Source organism: Chlamydotis macqueenii, chromosome 5 (assembly GCF_036417535.1).
Source record: "Chlamydotis macqueenii isolate bChlMac1 chromosome 5, bChlMac1.mat, whole genome shotgun sequence".
Classification (NCBI taxonomy): Eukaryota; Metazoa; Chordata; class Aves; order Otidiformes; family Otididae; genus Chlamydotis; species Chlamydotis macqueenii.
In genome coordinates, this window is record NC_141560.1 from 1273811 (window position 1) to 1289617 (window position 15807).

The window sequence follows — 15807 nt, forward strand, 5'->3', positions numbered from 1 at the left end:
ACAACAAGCGCTGCTTTGCTAGCAGTCCTGGTCCCCTGTATCTTCCCCCGGGGCTGTAGGATCCAAGCAGTATGGATCTTAAAGAAGTTTGCATTTCGTATGTTTTTTCACTATTAGCTCATATTCTCATCTTTTTCCCTCGCTGCCCTTCATGTCCTGTTAGTCCTTCTGTATTGTGACTTTCTTTTAATATTTTCAAGCCATGCTTGAAAGACAGATCTTTCATTTTATTCAAGAGTGTCTGTCAGGTCATTCCAAACTGGCTCCAATTAGGAGTCCAAAAGCCGTGGCTCATTTTGCGTTGAAAATCTAGCTTTGGAGGCGGACAGCCGCGTAATTTTGCCATTGCTGAGCCAAGCCTTTATGGGCAAGAGGTAGATGAGCAGAGCTGTTTGTGGGGATGGCTATGACAATTAAAGCAGGATCTGAATTTGAACCAGGGGTGTGTGTGGAGCATATGGTTCTATTGTAGTTGTCTTTCATTCCAACTTTAATGTGATGTAAGTGTTGTCCTTTTGTGCAGGCAGGAGAGGGGAACCTCTGGGCTTTTAGAATTTTAGAATAATAGGAAATTAGTTCTCTCCCGTACACTGTTGAGATACTTGCAGGACGAGACCAAAGGTTGGAGATGTGACTGTTGAATCTGATGTGATGTTTAATCTCCGCTCCCTCCCCTGCTCCTCTTTTTTTTTTTCCCTAACCGGTATCTTTCTCCCAGGCTCACCTTTGGTTACCCCAGGGGCTGATCTCGGTGTGGCAGTGAAGTCTGAATTGCCTTAGAAGCCAGAGCCCAGGATCTAACTGTGTACTTCTGACACTGAAATCCCACTGTTCCTATAAAGTATTCCTGCTGCCAACCAGAGCTGACCACGACTGTTGTTTCTTGGAGAATTTGCAAATGGAGGAACAACTGCCAGTGGGAATGTCCTGAGAGAATAGTTCTTTCCTAGTGAATTTAGGATGTGGGGTTTTTTGCCGAAAAGTGGAAGGCACCGGTTGCAGTAAGGCAAATAGTTCCACTGTGGGGATGCTTGGCCTCTTAGCTGTGGGCAGTGAATCAGCATCACAGGTTCTTCTCTGGTTCGAAACTCACAGAGAAGGCAAATCCTTGACAAATGGTGGAGATGATGCTTGCTTAAGTGTTTGGTTGTGCAGTGCGAACACCAATTGCAGTTTTGTGGGTGAGGAATTTTCCACGTAATTTTAGAAGCTGGATTATCACTACCAAGTGAGGGCATCCTGGCTCTTGAAGAGTTCTTCCAGGAAACCGTTATTCTTGAGAAGAGCTGACTTTTTGCGGCAATGTGTAGAGGCTCTTCCTCTGCCTCTCCTGCATAAATAATTCTGACACTTTGTCACAGAAAACAATCCCAACTCTTTCGTTCAAGCCTTAATCATGACAATAAGTAATTGCTTAAATGAAATGATTTCTGTTTAGAGGATTGCTAAGCATTGTTGCTGGAGATGGAAACCCCCCCCCCCCCAAAAAAAAAAAACCAACAGCCAGAAGAATTGTCTAAAATCACAGCCAAATTTCTGTTTGTGAGGAAAGCCACTGGGTGTTGTCTGGCTATGTGTGAGAAAGAAGCTGGCATGAGTTTAAGATCCTGTTTTAAAGATCCACCTGCACAGATGACTGTGCGTGCGTTTGATTTGGGCACACAGTGATGGGAGCAGGGGCAATGGCTTCAAGCTGGCAGAGGGTAGGTTTGGATGAGACATGAGAAAGAAATTCTCCCCCGTGAGGGCAGTGAGGTGCTGGCACAAGTTGCCCAGAGAAGCTGTGGGTGCCCCGTCCCTGGCAGTGCCCAAGGCCGGGCTGGGCTGGGCTCTGAGCAACCTGGGCCGGTTGGAGATGTCCCTGCTCCTGGCAGGGGGGTTGGACTGGGTGGGCTTTGAAGGTCCCTTCCCACCCAAACCCTTCTGTGATTTTATGGTTCTACAGTTATTTATGCATGGAAGTTTTCTTATTTTTCTTTGGTAAAGAATGCTTGCAAATCTGCAGTAAAATAATTAGGCTGAGTTGTTTATTTAGAGCCTTTTTTTTTTTATTGTACCAAGAGAAAACAGATCAATAGCAGTTTTTAGTGAGGTGTGGCTGAAGCAGTGACAGCGCTCTGCCTTGCCAGCTCTGCGTGTAATGCCCATGGCAGTCCCCAGCTGATGTCGGAGCCCCAGGCGGGGGGTCCGGAGCTCGTCTCAGGTATAAGCTTCAAAAATCAGCGTGATTTGCTGAGGAAGATGCCTGGTTCAGCAAAAGCCTTTATGTTCCTGACAAGTTTAGTGCAGTATGGGATAACTTTACCGGTTGTCTTTTATATATTCATATTAAATCTGTCAGCTTTTTAAACTCAATTCAGTGAGCTAGAAAAAGCCGTGAGTCCTAGTAAGCAATTGATTTAAATGAATTCTACAGTTCTGTTTGTAAATGAGTAACATAACACTTAAATGTTTTGGAAAGATTGAGGAGACTTTCCAGAAGTATTATCATTTTAATTAAAAATAAAGGTATGGAGGCAGGATAAATGTGATCATTCTGAGTAGTGCTTGTTTCTGTGTCTCTCCTAAGTAGGTTATGTTTACTGTTCCTTATTAGTTTTGAAGCTCCAGGTGACTGGATCCTGTTGTCTTTCATAATAGTCTTCCTCAGTTTGTTTTGCAGAAGATGATTAAATCAGACAGGGGTGTACATTGAGCAAACAGTGACAATATAATTTTCTTACATGTTATAAACCAGGTCAGGGGATGAAACCTATAAGTACATGTAATGGAAATTTATTTTTACAAAAAGCTGTGCGACAAGTATAGGAAATAATAAACCAGTGCTGAAATGTTATACCTATGTGGCATTATGGGCATTACTTTTTAATGAAAACATTAATTTATTTTCTAGAGAAACATATTTGTGTTCAGAGCCTGACTCCATTTCCACTGCTTGAGACCGTTCAAGCTTGATCTCCAGCATTTCAGGTGTCCTCATGCCCAGCTGTTCAGGGTTTGATGGGAGGGTAAAGTGCTGTTTCAGTGGTATCCCATTAAAATAAAAAGCACTGAGTTATCCCTTGCATGGTCAACTTTTTTTAAAAATACCTTTTTTAATAAGCTGGCGCAAACATTTCTGTCTCTGTCCTTTTAAACTGACTTGTCAGATACAGCACAGATTTAAAAACAGCACAACAATAATAAACTATTTGGTAAAAGACAAAGTTTTTGATTTTAAAGTCTTAAAACTAAACAAAGTATGAGAAATTAATTTCTTGTACATTTAGATTTCCAAGTGGCTTGGTGAATGGTTTTGACTGTATTTTAAGAGAAGTTAATTTTATTTCCTTTTTATTTCCTTTTTTTTCCTTTCTTCCAGAAATTCGTAGCTATATCGTAGTTTCCAGTTGATGTTTGCTTGTTGTTAGTGGTGTTAGTGGTTTATTTGGTCTAATTAATCCATTAGTCTTAATTAGAAAGCATGCTCTGGGAAGGCATCTCGCTTTGCCTGGGGAGCTGTGTGAGGCGGTGACCCGGGCTCCCATAGGTGACGGCAAACCTGAAGATGGGGCTCTGCGGTGCCTGAGGGCTCTTTGGTGCAGATGGGTGTTCGGTCTGTGCAGCTGCTCTGCCATCAGCTCCTCTTCCATCAGCTCCCGGGAGCGGGCAGGTTCTCAGCACCCTCCTGCCCTCCCAGCTGCTCCTGTGGCCATCGCCCCTTTCCCCTCCAGCCGACAAGCTGCCTGAGATGTGGTATCCCCGTCTGAAGGCCCGGGGTAGGGAAGAAGAGCAACCGAAGATGCACCAAAGCTTTCAGAATTCAGGATTCATTTCTATTATTTCTCAGCAGCCGTTGCCTGTTACAATCTGCTTAGCCTGCTGACTCCAGCTAGCTGTTTTTGAAAGACCTGCAGGCATGGAGTGGGCAGTGTGGAAATTCCCCAGTTTGGCTGGTGCTTCCACAAGTTTTCCTTCACCCTTCCAAAGTTCTCTTTGCATTTTTGATTCTTTGGGGGATTAATGCTGCTGTAGTTGATGGTGGCGATTATTCCCAGCCCTTTTCTCAGCATTGGCCACCCACTGCCACAGAGGCACTGTACACAGAGTAAGAAGCTAAAGGAATACTAAACCATAAAAATTGCCAAAGCAAGCAGAGAGAAGTTAAACTAAGCTGCCACTGCATTGACGGGGTAGAGAGTGGTTGTTAATAATGTGTGCTTCCTAACAGGCTCCAAAAACCCAGCGTGTGCTGTGTGAAGAGGACAAGTGGAGTGGTGTTAGTCAGTGTGCAAACATGCACTGCACTCTTACACTTGACTTCCTTTCCTCTTAGGGCATTTTGTCTTTGCAAGCTGAAGACAAACTTAGACCAGTATTGTTTGAGGCCTGAAAGTTAGACCTGGTTTGTTGGTTCAGCTGGGCTGAAAGAACAACAGTGAAGGGATTAGGCATTTGTTATGCTGTAGCCTTCTTGGCGCAATTCAGCTGAACTGGTATTGAAATGCCTAGAAAACTGGGAAACACTGCATGCATGTCAGCAGCTACCGGGAACTATCTACTGTCAAACTAAGCTTGCAGAAGCTTGTTACTGTACACTAAGATGGTTTTGGTGCTGCTAGCCAAGTGGGCCAACAGATTGTAAGTAATTTTTGGAGAACAAATCTGATTACTCCAATTATTACAGAGTTAGTGCTCATGCAAAACTAAGTCTATGAAAAAAATCCTGACCACCTAAGGCTGAAAAACAAAGAGGAAAAACAGGATTAAGGTGAATTAGTGCAGGTCAGTTCCCTTGTTTCACCGGTGTGGAAAGCAGGTACATGTGATGTATAAAAACAAATTGTCTTTTGGCCTGGCTTCTGAAGGGAAAGGGGCACGCTGCTGTGCCCGGCCCGTCTGGCAAGCGCTCGTTCCTCTCTGCTCACGTCTCTCGACTCCCATCCCTTCCACACAGAGCTTTCTAACCTGTTGGCTAGTCTTCCACTTGCGATGACTGAGACTTCTCCAAGATGAATACAAGTCTTCCTGAGGCTGACACACCGTTGAAGACAGGGCTACCAGCCCAGAGGGAGCTGCAGCACAAGTTCAGTAGCTGGCTACCCCTCCTGTTTTGTTTCCTCTCCACTCGGTCTGTACTTGTGTGATTACAGAAGCACAGTGTGTGTTTCCACTTCTCAGTTATTTGGTGGATATGGAATTATCTTGGGGGCAGGAGGATGTTTGTCTGTAGGATGGAGGGCACAAATCCTTACAGAACCAAGTTGAAATAGTTCTACTAATAGTTCTAAAATTGTGTAAATTAGCCTAGAAACATCCTGATAACGGAGAACCCTCTGGTGAGGCACAGCACCAGCTTGTCACTGGTACAGTAACAAATTATTCCAAAATCAGTACAGTTGGTTTTGAAAAATTCTGTGTTTCAAATACAGTAAATGAGCTGCTTGTGTTCTGTTGTGTGAGATCTGTAAAAATAAAACTACCACAAAGGGCTAAATACACATACCTTCCCATCTTTTATGTACTTCTGTGTTTCTTTTGCAGGTGCTAGAAACGTTTACTGGTCGCCTGACTAAAATAGGAGTTTTAGCAAGGAGAGACATTCCCAGCCTCACAAAGTACCAGATAATTCTAGCAAGAGATCAATACAGAAAAAACCCTTCTTCACAAAATTTGGTAAATATCTCTATTTATATCACTTTATTAAAGTAGTGAATAAGTAGTAATACTTACTGCATGGCCTGCAGGAGTAGGGCAGTGATTGTGCCCCTGTACTCGGCACTGGTGAGGCCACACCTCGAATACTGGGTGCAGTTTTGGGCCTCTCAGTACAAGAAGGACGTTGAGGTGCTGGAGCACATCCAGAGAAAGGCAGCAAAGCTGGTGAGGGGTCTGGAGCACCAGTCTGATGGGAAGCTGCTGAGGGAACTGGGGTTGTTCAGTCTGCAGAAGAGGAGGCTGAGGGGAGACCTCACTGCTCTCCACAGCTGCCTGAGAGGAGGGTGTAGGGAGGTGGGGGTTGGTCTCCTCTCCCAAGTAACTTGTGATAGGACAAGAGGAAATGGCCTCAAATTGTGTCAGGGGAGGTTTAGGCTGGATTAGGAAACACTTCTTTACTGACAGAGTGGTCAGGCACTGGAACAGGCTGCCAAAGGAAGCAGTAGAGTCACCATCCCTGGAGGAGTTAAAAAAAACCGTGCAGACGTGGCACTTCAGGACACGGTTTAGTGGACATAGTAGTGTTGGGTTGATGGTTGGACTTGATGATCTCAGAGGTCTTTTCCAAACTTGATTCTGTTCTGTTCTGTTCCTATCTTAATGTAAATTGTCATGGAGTGTACAGATTTTGCAAAGATTAGAATTTTTTTTTTTTTAAAAGAGACTGTGTACCTAGAAAAGAACATTGGGAAATACACTTCACAGCAGGCAAGCTGACTTTCCTCACTTAGATTTTGTAGCCTGGGTAGACGTGCTGAAAATCTCTTGTTTAGCCAAGCACTGATGGATGGTTCAGCTGTCAGATTTTGAGTGTTGCTGCATCGGAAAGCAGTGAGATAATCTTGGAAGATAATGCAGGTATTTTGAAGGTGGAAAAAGATTGCCTTCGTTGATCATTAACAACTGTGTAACCTGTTTCCTGAAGGTTTTGATAGACAGAATACTTGCTGTGCATTAGTGGAGCTTCGGCTCCATTTCTGAGATGTCAATCTTATTCTTGTCATAAGAGTTGTGGTATGACTCCTGCTGCTTATTCACTACCTAATTTAATTTAACGATGAGTCTGTTTTGTTTTCACAGGGAATACATCAAGGGATAATTGAAGGAGATTTTGCACTTTGTATCAGTTTATATCATGGTTACGAGCTGCTGCTGCAAATGGGAGTACGGTCATTATTTATCTACCTTTGTGGAATTATGGATGGATCAAAAGGTGAAGTGTCTTCAGAAACATCCTTCCCTTTGTCTCCACTCCTTCTCGTTTAATTTACCTCATCTGTCTGGCTAGTTTTGCACAAAACAGCTTATATAACGGATGGGTTGCAAATGTAATTGGTGTTTCGTTCCTCTTCATCCCTATTAGAGATATGTTAGCACAGTGTTGAAGACAGAGCATATTTGGGAAAGCAAATGTGTTTATATGGTAGCAGTTCTGAAAAACATAAGGCACAAACAGAACTGCGAGTACGTGGCAATAATATCTCTGAAGAGACAGAGAATAACCATTAATTTAAACTGAGAAATCATTTGGTCTTGCAAAGTAATTCCTCACTCTACTGCAAAACTCATATATGCCTGAGTTTTAAGTGTCTTTGCCAGAAGATTACAGATTTACACACACCACACTAGCATTTCTATCCCAGCTGTGCAACGTCTTCCATGCTCACTAAGCAAAATGAAAAGTCAATATTTCTTTGTACCTCTTCTCATTTTCTCAAATGAGATGATAAGAACTGTACACAATGTTCCAGATGTGGATACAGCGTGGCTTCATACAGTGATGCAATAATATTTTCTGTTCTGGCCTCAGTTCATTTTCCTAGCTCCGTCTCTGACTATTGTGAGGCTTTTGCAACTCTCCGCAGTCATTTTGAGACCGGTTGGGTTGTCACTGCTAGCTGGAAGACCTGGTTTGGTGCCAGCACCCTTTTTTGAGGGGACAAATTTCAACATGGCCGTGTCAGTACAACTGCAAGTTTCTTTTAAAGGCTGGATGTGGGAGGAGAAGGTTCCAGCTGACCAGATTATTTGTGGGGTGGCTCTGGGTTTCTTGCTCCATTCTGGTTTACGCTCACCTGTGTCACTGTGTGGTAACTTACAAAAGCTGCTTCGTTAAAATGACACTGCTTCCTCCTACATCTGAACCAAAGCATACAGTGCTTGCTTCATAGTCTAGAATATCTATTGAATATATTTTTATAGTATGCTAGTACTAATAGGTTTTCGTTAATTTTATGCTTTTGACATTTTTACAATTTACTTTCACATGTGCGAATTTTTACATATCTGTATTTCTGTAGTGCTGTTGTTAGACCGAGGTACTGGAGAGCATTTCATGTATTTCCTAGTTTCTCAGATTCCTTAAATCCCTGTCTGCTATTGAAGGATGATTGATGGAAAATAGTTCTAACAAATAGGCCTTCTATACCGGTGTTCTGGTAAGCTTGGTTTCTGGTTTGAGCAGAACAGAATTCCTTTCAACATTGACATAAAATCATTCAAGAAACTTCTTAATTTTAGCTTTTAGTTTAGGTTCCCTTCTCTTCAAGTAACTGACAGCATTTCATAGAATCACAGGATGGTTTGGGTTGGAAGGGGCCTTTCAAGATCATCTGGTTCCAACCCCCCTGCCCAGGGCAGGGACATCCCCGACCAGACCAGACTGCTCAAAGCCCCATCCGGTTGGCTTGAGCACTTGTTTGGCCTTGAATGCTTCCCATGGTGGGGCGTCCAGAACTCCCCCGGGCAACCTGTGCCAGTGCCTGGATTGGATGGATTTTCTAATGCTGAATGGTTGATGTAAAACTTTTGTTTACCTGTATATTTTTCAAGTTTAAATTCATGTTTTCATGTTTGAACTCTCTAAAGGTATCTTCCCTGAAAAAATAGTGATGCCACACAATGTTAATTACGTTTTCTAAAACTAGCTTGTATCTTTTAGCTCTTGAAAGGAGCTTGCTACTTCTAAGAAAGCTTGTATTTTGGATATCAAAAATTATATTCACTCCAGAGACTAAATACTAAGGTATTTCAACTTTCTACAAAGGGTTAACCCGCACAAAGAATGAACTTGCTCGTAATGAGGACTTCATGAAACTGTATCAGCAGCTTAGAGACATGTTTTCAGACACATCTCTGGCTTCAGCAAATGGAAATGTTTACAAGGGTAAAACAGGTCAGTATTTCCCTTTTAGAGACAGAATATTTACCTTCTGTTTAAATGAAACTATAGGTACCTCTATATAGTTTGTAGATGCACAAAGCTATTCATTGTGATACTCTTGGCTAGTATTCTTTATTCCATGTTGTTTTCCCCAGAATCTTCTCTATCTATCTGTCTTCTCTCAGTGGCTTTAGCTACCTTCAAACAAGTTTTCTGTGTTTGAAGTTTTTAATTTGATGTAAAATGAAAGGTTAAATGTTACTGTTTGACGGTATATCTCTTACAGTATGACTGTAACAAAAGTAATAACACCTTCTCAAAAACTGAGTGTAACAAATGTGCTTCTGTAAATAGTTTACTCATTTATTTAGGTGAGCGTGGCTAGAAATAGTGTCAGAAATTCATATGTCAGAGAATTATAATGGGAGGAAATGAAGTTCACTAAACCTTCATGCTTGTTGTAGGGTTACTTACATCTTTATTTGTTTTATTTCCTTTCCAGTGTTTGAAAAGAAAAAGGACTTTATCTATAGCCATCCAAAATTAAGGAAATTGGAGGAAATTGTAATAAAACACTTTGAATCCTGGAAAAAGGGATGTTCTGGTAAGTACCAACAGCTCAGAGAAAAAGTATTTGAACAGTTGAACCTGTGGGTAAAAACAAGTAACATCCTACTGATGTATCTCCTAATTTGTTCAAGAGCTTCTTTGTTTTGTATATTTGTGCATCTTCTGTGTGGAGAAGGTTCCTCTTTAGAGGAACTATACCATAACATTTATTTAAGAAAAAACATTCTGTAAGTTATCATTAATAATTTGATATAAACTGTTCTCGCATCTTAGTAAAACAGTGATAGTAAACTCGTTCCTAGTGCTACCATGTCTCATGATTTTCACAGTCATAGAATTTGTTCTGGAAACCATCTCTCAGTGCAGTGCTACCATTACCTCCTGCAGAGTTAGATGCAACACATTTATGGAGCTCAAGGATGAAAGTCGTGATATCCAGCCTGTTTCCAAGGATGACAAATTCTGAGGCATCAATTTGAAGTTTAAAACCTTCGATTACATTCATCTGTCTCATTCTTTTTCATCTTGACCAAAAGGGAGAACAAAAATACGTCATACAGTAGCATGGGATTATAAAGCAAAGTATTCTGAATCATAGAATCATAGAATCATAGAAGGGTTTGTGTTGGAAGGGACCTTCAAAGGTCATCTAGTCCAACCCCCCTGCAGGAGCAGGGACATCCCTGACTAGATCAGGTTGCTAATCATTCAGGCATCTCTGGTTTTAGGAATTTTCAGCTTCTTGATCCAGTTGTTGCTTTTGGAATGATGACAGCAGTAGCAATAATTTTTTTTTTTGTGCAACTTCTTCACTTTTTTTCCTTATCTGTTTGGATCTTTGTGCTCTGTGAAGTTCTGATGATTTCTGACTCTTCCATTTTGTTTTGGTTTGGGTTGTTTTTTTTTTTTCTATCTTAGGTACTTGATTTTTCAGAATACACTTTAAATGACTGCTGCTTTCTAGCAGGCAACTTTAAGTTTCCTCATTTCTATTTTTGTTAGTTTATGATATGTCCTAATGCATTTAATCAAGTTACTGTCTTCCTTTTTTTTTTTCCCCTTTTTTTTTCCCCCTTTGCATTCATACTTCTTTCTATCCTCCCTGCCTCCCTCCATGCTTCTGTCTTGTTTCCTATAACAACATCTTTCTCAGCTATTGTCTTTTGTTTTCCAATCCTGTATTCTGTACTGGAGTTACTTGAACTAAGTTTCACATTTAATACCCTTCCATCTTCTTTTGGTAGCACAGATTTTGCTCTCACATGAATCCGATCAGATATGTTTTTCCTTGCAATGTTGTCAGACATGTTTCTTAATATTGCTTACAGATAATTGATATACAAATATTTCAGTTTTGTATTTTGTGTGCGTGAACCTCCTAAATGAGTAGGCATGAGCCGTAAGTCTTTACTGGTTTACATACAAAATTACAGTAACCGTGGCAGAAGAAATACCAGTCTTTTATAGCATAATTGGTGAGCTGTGGTGGCAGAGCTAGTTATATCCTGAGCTGGATGCGCTGGGTTTTCTTGCTGTCCTTCCTTGCTCCTGATCCCTGTAACCTCCTTTACTCTCGTAATAAGCAAGATAAGGCCGTGGGGAGCGTAAAGCAGTGCCTTGAGCACAATTCTCTAGATGCATGCAGTTCAATTTAAAGCAAGTACGAACAACCAGACCTGAAATCTTTGTGTATAACGCAAGACCAGAAGGCACTTTACAATTCGCAGTCTGATCACAGAGTTGGAGGCGTTCTAGTAACTTAAGGAATGCGGTAAGCTCTAGCTTGTGTCTCCTGAGCTTACACATCTCCGACCCAAATGCACTGGGCAGTTGACAGAAACAGTGAGACACTGTGAATTTATTTATTTGCCTTACTGTTTGCTGTGCCATACTGTCTGTGATTATACCCTTTGAGCCAAAACCTGTATTTCTGCCCTTACTCCCTGTTTCTTGCAAGTACACTCTAAATTCACACGTACGCAAGTAGCTACACCCTAAATTCTGGTTTTGAACTCCGAGTAGAGTACACACCTGTGTCCTGATTTCTTCCTCCTCCAGATAAGAATTTGTCATGAGTCCGTCAGTAAAAACTTGAGTTCTTCTTAGGATTCCAAATACAATCCCATGTATCTTTGCTCTGTCAGAAGGCTCTGAAATAAAAGTCTAAATCATTATGCGAGCAGTGGAAAATACATTCAGCATTTGTTTAAGAGCTCAGGCAAGTGTGTAGTATCTCTTAGGGAAAAAAAAAGTTAGAATCAAACAAACCCCCTGAACTTAACTCTGCTTTGTGCCAATTATACATTACTGAAGTACTCTGAATCACAATTTACTGTGTTTGTGCCTGGGTAATTTTTAAAATGAATAACTATTTCTGCAAAGCGTTTTCCTTGAAAAGCCCTACATTTGGGTCAGAAAAGGAGAGTGTTAATAACCTGAGTCATTAGCCTTATCGGGAACGCCGCTAGCTCTTTTTCCTCGGTTTGAAATGAACCCTCTCATATGAGAACTTGTGGGAGCAGTGCCAAGTTCCCTGTGCAAACTCTGCACCTCTTCTAAGGAGTGATCAGCCAGGTTAATTTTGAGCTTCCTCACCACGTAGCTGTTGCCCGCGCTTTGCAAGGTGCACTTAGCAGCAATTCAGGTGAGTGCGAGACAGTGTTCTGGCCAGCCCTGAGGAAATGCTGGCTCAGCATAATGAACCTCTCCCAGCTAATCTTCCCCGCCTGGGTTACTTGTCAGATTGACGATGGGCTGCTAAGGTCTTGAGTTTTCCAAGTCTGGTTTTGGGTAAGATCGAGGAGGTAATGGCAGCAGTGTAACATTTTTAACAGTATAGGGACTGGTGCTACTGAGCGTTATTGCTATGCAACTCCTGAGAACATACTAAAAGTAGATACAGAATAATGTTGTTCAGAGTGAAGTTAGTGGAGGAGGCTAATGCAAACTCCCTTCACCGGGGACTGGTTTCTGTGCTTGGCGGATGACCTCACGCAGCGCCTGCAACGCACTGAAGCAGCGCAGGAGAATATCAGAGTAATACAGGCTAGTTGGAAGGGACCTCTGGAGAGCCTCTTGTGTGATGTCCTTGGTTCTCAGCCTCAAAAGTGAGATTTGTTTTGACGAGAAGTAGCCATCTTCATAATCTGCCTGTGAATTCAGTGCTTATCTTCAAAAGAAACGGAGGAAGTGGTTAGCTTCAGCTTCTCCTTCTTGACGTAAGCTGCTGAAAGCGTTTCTGCGTGCAGATATGTGCGACTAGAAACTAAACTGGAATTCCTGATAGCTGATCAGAAAGATACAGAGACTTATCCGTTACACATAATGCTTTGACTTGAAGAAATGGCTTGCTACTGGAATGACAGGCGTAGCACAAAACTGTTGTCCAGCACCAAGCGACTGTTCTTTGTGTGGTCAGGGAAACATCTTTTTACACATTCAGCCCTGAGAATTTGAATTCCTTGTCTAACCTTTCTTTTAATGAGATAAAAGTGTTTTGTGGAGAATTGTGCAAAACAGGAGACTTTATTCCTGGAAATCTAGTTGATTTCGTCTGAGGGTTATGTCTAAGCAACGCATGCAAACTGTGCCTGTTCCAGTTATTCATTTATATTTATTATTCATTTTATCCTTTCAGAGATTCTCTTTTTTAACATACTAGGTTTTTACCTTGTAGCATGCAGTAATGGGCATGTTGGTTTAGTATTTGGATGGGGTAAACAGAAGCTGACTGTTGAAGGTTTGCATGTTGCAGAGACAGATTTTGCTTGTGCTCATGAAGGCAGATACCTTTAAATGTTAAAAAAAAAAAGCAAAAAAAAAGCAGCTGAGTGAAAAGTACAAGTTGAGACAAAATTTGTGATGGTGTAACGTAAGAAACATGGTTTTGATCAAAGGCATCTTGCTAAGAAACTGTATCCATGCAATTATTTTTCCCTTTTCTTTGAAAAGGGAAAAATTATCTTTGCTGTTGAAATGAGAGGTATAACCAGTTGTGATGACAGATCATTCAGAAGCAACACATGATGATATTAAGGGAAGATTTTGCACAATTCTGCTATTATGAGGTTCCTAAGCTGTAGAACTGGAGAGAACGTTCTGTAGTAATTCATGGAAAGCTGGTATACATCTCACTCCACCATGCTGTATGCTAGAGTGATGGCAATAGTGGGTTTTATTGCTATATATGTATCTCGCTAACCTCATCTAACTCTGGGCATTTAAGTGGCAGATTTAAAAGTCACACTGTAGGCTCTGTGGAAGAAGGCATCTTAAACTCTATTTCGAGACACTTGCCATCAGACTTGGGCTTTTCAAAGTAACATTAGGAATGGTACCTCGGATGTAAGGGGTTCTCACCCTAGTTGGTGTAAATTCTCCAAAATTAGAATACTGCTTTGGTTCCAGAGAGATCTGTTTGAGCAGATACGTCTCAGAGCATTTCCTGGGAGGTTGTTCTAAATTGTCTGACAGGCTACTAGTTGTCAGTTTCCCCTGTGGTTTTAGATTTATTTTAAAGAAAATGTATTTGAAAAAAATCAAGATGCAGTACACTTGGGCAAAATCTTCCCGTTAAGTGAGATGAGAGCTGTGAATGTGTAGCTTATGGGATGACCTGTCCTTTTTTATTGATAATTACTTTAAAGTCATGCATAAAAATGCTTTTCTGGGTTTTTAAAATTAAACAGATCAGGTCACGACTGAAGGCACATCTGTGGAGGCTGTGGATACCAGAGTGATGATCTTCTCATCATTTCGAGACAGCGTGCAAGAAATTGCGGAAATGCTGTCCCGGCTCAGCCCCGTTGTTAGAGTAATGACCTTTGTTGGCCACTCCACAGGAAAGAGCACAAAAGGCTTCACCCAAAAGGAACAACTTGAGGTAAAGAAAAGATGAGACTTGGATTAGGAAATAGGGATAAAGAGTATTAATTGTCTAAATAACTGCAAGAATACTGATACAGATTGTTTGGCAGAGACTGAACGTTAAAGAGTCGTCAGTCGGTTCCTAGGCAGTTCAGTTGCTTTCGGATTATCCAAAATTATACACACTGAGCAGAAGGTATAAGTAGAAATATTTCATACATTTACATTTTATTAACAAATGGTAACTTTTATGTATTTGAAAATCTAGGGAAATATTCAAATACTTGCTTAGGGGATTTTTTTTTTCTTGTAGGTAGGAAAAATAAGATGTATGTTTAAACTTTGATCTAACAAAGTTAAAAAAAAATAATTGCAAAGTTGGGAAGATCAATTTTAGAAGAAAGCCATGACTGGAGTCAGAATAAGGTGTGCTTTTTTGCCTTTATTTTAGAATTGAAGAGTTGATATGTTGATGTTGATTACATTAGTGCGTAGTACTTGATCATGAAGCAGTAGCTGACAAATTCAGAAGGACTAAGTTTTGTAGTTCTAAAATATAAATTATTTTTTTCAGCTTCTGTCTGAATCTAGAAAAAACGCAAAGTGTATGTAAGGGACTTTCTGGCTCGTCTGTCAAATCTAATTGTCATCATTTATTCAGGTGGTCAAACGCTTTCGTGAGGGTGGGTATAACACGCTGGTCTCCACCTGCGTGGGGGAAGAAGGCTTGGACATTGGAGAAGTTGATCTCATCATCTGCTTTGACGCTCAGAAAAGTCCAATTCGCCTTGTGCAGAGGATGGGCCGAACAGGGCGCAGGCGGCAAGGCAGGATCGTCGTCATCCTCACCGAAGGGCGGGAGGAGCGGGTGAGTGTGTAGCTTTCTTCTCACTAGCAAAACCAAGTATCTGCTTTAGCCTGTTCCAGGAAACTACAGACTGTGCATTAAAAATCACAGCAGTCCTGAGCGCCCCCAGCAACTTTTTAACTGTCCTACAGGGAAGTATAATAGCCTACAGTACTCTGAAAATATGTGCATTTTCTCAACGTGAAGGGCTTCAAGCCTTTGTTCTTAACAACACTTGTTCTGTAAATGATAACCTGAAACTCAGAAAATAGAGAGTTTCTGCCGAGGGCACAGAACAATGCGTGGAAGAGGTAGGGATGGAGCTCGGAGAGCGAGAGGAGTGGAGGTGCCTCGCTCTGAACCGCTGACGACACGGTGCTTTCAGACGAGTACTTAGTAGTAGCAGACTTGCGTGTGAGGTCTGAAGAGATCAGCTTAAGTGGAAATCTACTTTTGCTAAATTCCTGAACCTCAGCACTCAACTCGGAGTATAATTAATCGTCTCTGAGCGCAGGCGGCCCCTTGAGAAACGAATGTACCAGTGGAAAACTAAGCCGTGAGCTGGGAGAACTGATCTTCAGCTGTACCAGCGCACTGCCAGCCTCATCCCACGGCCGCACCGCTGCTCGATCTGATCCAGGGAAGCTGGCGGGAAGGGTTTGGG

At 41.6% G+C, this 15807-nt stretch overlaps 1 protein-coding gene across 3 annotated transcripts in view; it reads left to right on the top strand.

The window, feature by feature from the left end:
• FANCM (FA complementation group M) overlaps positions 1-15807 on the top strand; it is a 68705-nt gene that overhangs the window by 19121 nt on the left and 33777 nt on the right. For all 3 annotated transcript variants that reach the window (XM_086749319.1, XM_086749320.1, XM_086749321.1), the window contains 6 exons: positions 5524-5655; positions 6778-6910; positions 8744-8872; positions 9363-9464; positions 14119-14312; positions 14958-15164. In XM_086749319.1, the coding sequence (XP_086605445.1) occupies positions 5524-5655; positions 6778-6910; positions 8744-8872; positions 9363-9464; positions 14119-14312; positions 14958-15164 (897 nt within the window). The remainder of the gene's footprint in view (positions 1-5523; positions 5656-6777; positions 6911-8743; positions 8873-9362; positions 9465-14118; positions 14313-14957; positions 15165-15807) is intronic.